Here is a 6,000-nt window from a genome sequence, read left to right on the forward strand (position 1 = left end):
GAGAAGCTCGAAGATGTACTCGACCTTATCGTCGCGAAGATCAGCAAACTCATGGACTTAAACAATGATATCCAAGCTGCTCTTCATTATTATGAGTTGTTAGCAGACCTGACCACCACCAGCCAGTTCAAAGGCAAAGTCATCTGCGCTCAAGGAAGACTTCGCCGCGCAACCAAGCCGTTGCCACCAACCCAACCCGTATCCGTCAAAGACACAGCCATCCTACTCGGTAAGCCTCTCGCATACATATCACAGCCCGCCACGGCGTCATCTTCAATCAGCCTTACGACCTCTCTCACCTCAACGTCGAAGCAAGCAGCAACTTCGTCTTCGTCCGCCCTATCAACTCCTCTCGCTTCGACGTCACAGCGGGCCGAGACTTCACAGTGAACCGCCCTCACGACCCCTCTCGCCTCGACATCACCGCGGGCTGCAACTTCGCTTGCGACCGGCCTCACGACTCCTTTCGCCTCAACGTCACTGCAGGCCACGACTTCACTTTCGACCGGCTTCACGACCCCCCCTAGTACCGACATCGCAGCAGGCTGTGACTTCACTTGCGACCAGCCTTACGACTCCAATCACCTCGGCGTCGCAACAGGTGACGACTTCACTTTCGACTGGCTTCACGACCCTTCTCGTACCGACATCGCAGCAGGCCGCGACTTCGCTTGCGACCAGCCTAACGACTCCTCTCGCCTCGAAGTCGCCTCAGGCCGCGACTTCGCTTTCGACCTGCCTCAGAACTCCTCCCGCATTGACGTCGAAGAAAGCGACGACTTCGCCTTCCAGTGGCCTGCCAGCATCAACGTCAAGCACAACTCGAATGAGCTTTGAACGCAGACCGAAGGAACTGCCGCTTTCCACGCGATCCACGGCGCTTCGGCAGAAATACTCGTCCACAAAGTGCGCTATGGAGATCTCGATGTCCAAGGGAAACCACGGATACACCATGCTCATCGACCACAAGTACCCGGTTTCATGCGGTCTGAGCTGCAGCTCACCAAGGCAGTATCTTTTACTAGACGAAGAGGGCAAATGCATGTACTATCGATCACGTGGCACCGTGTGCCTTCAGGACCTGCCCCAAAAGCAACAGTACGTGGAGTCCTACAACTCTCCTTACACTTTCCTCAAGCCAGATTCTGGCGATGTGGTCTCTAGCTCGTCTCCCCTCAAGTCCAAGCAAGCCAAGGACTGGGAGTGCGAGGAGCAGTGCTGTTACGAGCCGCGCGCTCAACCGAGTACGTGCACCTTATTGTCGCCTACGGTGCTACCACACATCATGAGATGTCGCCTGACACCAGAGAACTGCGCTGCATGTACAAGCACCACATCACACAGCTCCAGCACTACGCTATGCGCATTCTGAAGGGATCCGGTGCAAAGAAGGACTCTCGCGAAGCAGGACACAGTGTGATTGCGAAGTTGTCGGGAGACTTCTGCAATGATACTACCAAATACGCCGCCATGGCTGAGAATCTCGCGACCATAAACGTAAGCTCGTTTACGCCGTCGTCCGAGATGCTGTACTGGACACCGACAATGTGCCACCAGCAACAGCACACATAAACGAACCTCTGCTGCCCTCGAAGGTGGCCGAGATTCTCATCGTTGGTGAAGTCGCCACGCGACGGAACCATGATCTGTCAGCGTCATCGTTGTCCTGGTCGAGCGAGAAAGAAAAATCGTCAATTCAGGAGTCTTCATTCAGACCGGAAGCAGCTGCAAGTTAGGCACATGATCACGACCACCTGACTCCCGAAAGGGTCAAGCAGAACATATTTGCGCAGCATATGCAGAGGCTTCATATTAAACGCTAACAACAGCACATGGATAACGCAGGTTACTAAGAAGTCTTCAGAGTCTACAAAGCAGACTAAATTCAGACGCATCATATTACAAGAAGCGACGCAAGAAGCTCAAAATCCACCAGCGTGAGTTTGGGCATCATGTCGACGCTATCGGGAGCACCAAGCAGGGAAGCAAGCGCACCGGGTCTCGAGACGGAACAATAAGGATATCAAACAACGCCACCGCGAAGTCATCTAAATACCATAGCTTGAATGAACGTCTTCCCACGCAAGAAAAGCCACCACCTCCCCAAGTTTCATCGCCGTCGCCAAAACCCTTCATCGTCTCTGTGTAGCACCTCCTGGCAGAGTCATTCAAGGATTTCCTAAAACGTGCGCTAATTTGCCGGCCGCGGGAATGTGTTACAAATAAAGAAAGAAGAGGCGGCGGGCACAGGCACGAGCCACAGGCGCTGGCTCGTTCTGTTGTTCCCTTGATTTTTAAAGTAGCCAGGTGATCAGGTCCGGGTCCCTTTCTTCGTTGCTCATAGGGTGGTTGTGACAGCTGATCGACCGTGTATCAACGATGATTTGCATAGTCCTGAGCGTAGTACAGAAAACTGCGCGAACTAGAATTCACCTATGAACTGAATGGCACTCCGAGATCATTAGTGCCGAGCCTGTCTGGCAGATTTGCCACAGTAGTAGGCCACTAGTGAGTAGCGCACCATCGCGGCTGCAGTGGACCGAATGTTTAACGTAGCGATAGTTTCCAAATATAATACGCCGTCGTCATTACTTGCGCTGTAAGCATCATGCAGCAGCTTCTTCAACGGAACAGAAGCATTTACCTACGCACTAAGTAGCGCTTTTGTCACACTCATGAGCAGACCAACTTTGCGCGATTCCCTGCACCCGGACGTTGCTGGTTCCATCAGTGCGATCTAATCAAGGATATCGACACGCTTACACGTTTCGCTACGTCGAACAACAACGTCCTTTGAACGGCACTGGCGAAGTGCAGGTGAAGTTAGCGTGGGCTGTAGTCGTCACTGCATTTTTTATTGCTCTATTTCGCATCGCTGGTCGAGCTGGAGCATGTTCGCGGCATGCGGCACTTTTCAATATCCACTGTAATTAGGACATTTTCCAATCACAAGAAAAAATGTGCTTTTCTTTTGAGCTCGATGAAGGATATTATACAATAGAAACAAACAAATGACTTACCAGTGCGAAAAAACATTAACGCATGACGGTACGTGAAGTGCATCTCTCTGCTTGTGAGCTAGCAGCTGATCATTCATCCCCGCTGTCACTCTCAGCGCGTTCACAACCATCTCCGTCCAGTGAAAAATCGTCGACGTGAAGACGGTTTCTTGGAACATCACTGTTGAAAGTAATCTGAGGAATTCTCGCCGCCAAACGACTTCGATAGCACCAACAACGCGTCCTTCACTACGCACAGCACCCACATGGTGTTGCTCACCATGTTTATCTGAGGGTGCGGACCGCGGAAATCATTTCACTTCGACACCCGCAAAGAAAGAAATCGCTTGCAGTGTGCTGCCATCCATCAACGAACGTAAAAAAAATTGCCCGCAGCTTCCCTCGGGGGAACACTGAGGAGGATGCGGAGCATATAATTGGTTAACGGGGTGTTAAAGTGCGACTTACTTGGGTCGATGGCTAAATTGGTTAACGTGGTTGTGAAATGGGGTGTTAAATTGCGACTTACTTGGGTCGATGGCTAAATTGGTTAATGTGGTTGTAGGAGGGGGTGTTAAATGAGTGAACACGTACACACGTATGCGAAAGGGCGGCGCTGGTCGAAGGGACGTCGATCATTGTGTTTGTGGATTCGTTGGAATTCATTTCACCGCGACCTTGGACGTCAACGCGCCGTACAAACCAACCGACGAGCGGCAACTGAGCGAGCGAGCGCCGACCTTGAGTATATATACAGCGCGACGGCGCATGCACTGTCAGCTGTTGAATGTTCTCGAAGCGCGACGGCGCATGCGCGTCCACTGGAGAATCAGGAGAATTGTAGAATGTTCTCGAAGGGGAGAAGCGCGCGCGGCACAGATGGTGGGTGACGGTGCGTGCGCGCGTCAGCTGTCGAATGTTCGAGAAGGGGGAGAAGCGCAACGGCGCATGCGCGCGCGTCAGCTGCGGATGTTCTCGAAGCGCGACGGCGCATGCGCGCGCGTCAGCTGCCGATGTTCTCGAAGCGGGACGGCGCATGCGCGCTACATTATACAGCTAGCGAATGTTCGTGAAGGGGAGAAGCGCACGTGGTGTGTAGAGGAGGAAGGGTGCACAGATGGTGGAGGAGGGAAGCGCGCGCGGTGTGTAGAGGACGAAGGGATGCACAGATGGTGGAAGAAGGAGGAGGAAGCTTGCGGACGGCGCCGCACTACAAGCCTCGAGTATTAGATGCTCCGCATCTAAAAAAACAAGCGACGCAGCATAGGCCAAGGTTTAAAAACGCAAATCGCGAGCCTGCGCTACGTTGCGCGTAAAATGAATGTTCTAAAATTTATGCGCTACAAAAGCACTGACGAATGCTATACGCACGTACAAAAGGTGAGTTTCAACTCTAATGGTCCGCCGATAACATTTAACTATTCAAAGTGGCTGCAGAAAATCTCGTGAAGCTGATATGTGTACCCTGCGGGCTCTAATCGAAAGCGCGAGTTGCCACAAATTTTCACGAAAGCTTTGCGTATCGCAAGGACCAATCAGATTTATCGTGTCACAAACGGTCCAGTATACTTACTGATTCCCGAAACATACAAAGTGGTTTGTGCTTGTTCCTTTCTAACACGTTAACACTGCGGCTAGCACCGCCGAACAAGTCTGCCTACTGATCATCCTTGAGAGGACGCTCCTGAATTCCATTAGGCGGTGTGACAGTATATGAACATTGCGAATACGACTCCAAGGCAAATTCGTTTTCTATCACTCTATCATAATTATCTCCGGCACCCTTCCGCAGCGCCGAAATCTTTCTGCATCTAACGTTGCTCTGGACTACCTGCAGTATCGAAGGCGCCGCATACTTCTGCATATCCCGTTCTATCGTCAACACCGTGGTGTTGTTATGTGATGCAACGATGACATCTCAAGGACATCCCTCATTTCAATAGCATGTGTTGTATGATGACGTAATAGGACGAAGCTATAATATGATGATGGTGTTTTGAATCTCTGGGTTTTTACGACGCCATGGACCACTACTTGTATTTGATAAGCCCTCGAAATATTTCGCCTTGATATACTTTGTTATCTTTTTTATCTAGGGAGACTCCGGTGGACCATTGATGATCAAGACACCATTTAACCGCTTCCAGCAAGTCGGCATCAGTTCGTACGTACGTGGTAAATGCGGTGGCAAACTCCCGGACGTGTACACACGAGTTAGCGGTCACGCCATGTGGCTGACTTGGGCAACCTCCTCGAGTGCCGACTACATGCCTCTCGACATAACAAAGGCCTAGAAGTTCAAGGGAAATCCTTCCTTTTTTGCTTGACTGAACTTCGACGTGGTAACACATCCCATACGCCTGGTGGTGTGGGTATGGTCAAATAAACAATCATTTCTTTGACTGCATTCTCAAGTGGCTTTTGATGTTTAGACAGTTTCCGCAAGGTATATACTTTTGAAAGGAGGACGCCAACATTGCATGCGCTCATGTGCCGAGATTATTGCCAGACGACGTACACATCCGCTTTAACCTACGCTGATTACTGTTAGAATTTAAGTCACGTGACTGAGGAAGAGAGAGAGTGAATTAAACCTATTTACACTGTAGTTTTATTGAAGAATCGCTGTTGGACCACTAGTTCAGGGCGCTTGTAGCATCAGGCGTTGGCGACAACTTTGGGACGCACAGTGCGTTCCCACGCTTCGCCCTCATGCAGTCATGCAACCGCGTGCGCCATCTTTATTGAAGTTGCTGTAGACGGGAAAGATGTTCCTCCAGAAGAGTTTCATTGAGCTGGGTAGACTGTGGCTATTATTTGACGCACCATGATCCTGAGCTAACGGGGGGTTACGACTCCTTGCTACGTCTAACCGTATGTGACTTTGCCGTGTCCGGGCAAAAGGGGATCCGGGGTTTGAGCCAAAGCCAGGTGATTGGACCTTTTAGGCCCCCAGCTGAAGCAACACACCCCTTTTGCCTCGGCTTTACGTAGACGGCAC

General features: G+C 51.1%; 1 protein-coding gene across 2 annotated transcripts in view; it reads left to right on the forward strand.

Moving 5' to 3' along the window:
• The window catches only part of LOC119164229 (chymotrypsin-2), a 40,201-nt gene extending 34,795 nt beyond the window's left edge, over positions 1 to 5,406 (forward strand). For both annotated transcript variants that reach the window (XM_075870379.1, XM_075870380.1), the window contains one exon: positions 5,096 to 5,406. In XM_075870379.1, the coding sequence (XP_075726494.1) occupies positions 5,096 to 5,293 (198 nt within the window). In that variant the 3' untranslated portion in view covers positions 5,294 to 5,406. The remainder of the gene's footprint in view (positions 1 to 5,095) is intronic.
• The last annotated feature ends 594 nt before the right edge of the window (positions 5,407 to 6,000 follow it).

This window comes from Rhipicephalus microplus, chromosome 8, assembly GCF_043290135.1.
Source record: "Rhipicephalus microplus isolate Deutch F79 chromosome 8, USDA_Rmic, whole genome shotgun sequence".
Classification (NCBI taxonomy): Eukaryota; Metazoa; Arthropoda; class Arachnida; order Ixodida; family Ixodidae; genus Rhipicephalus; species Rhipicephalus microplus.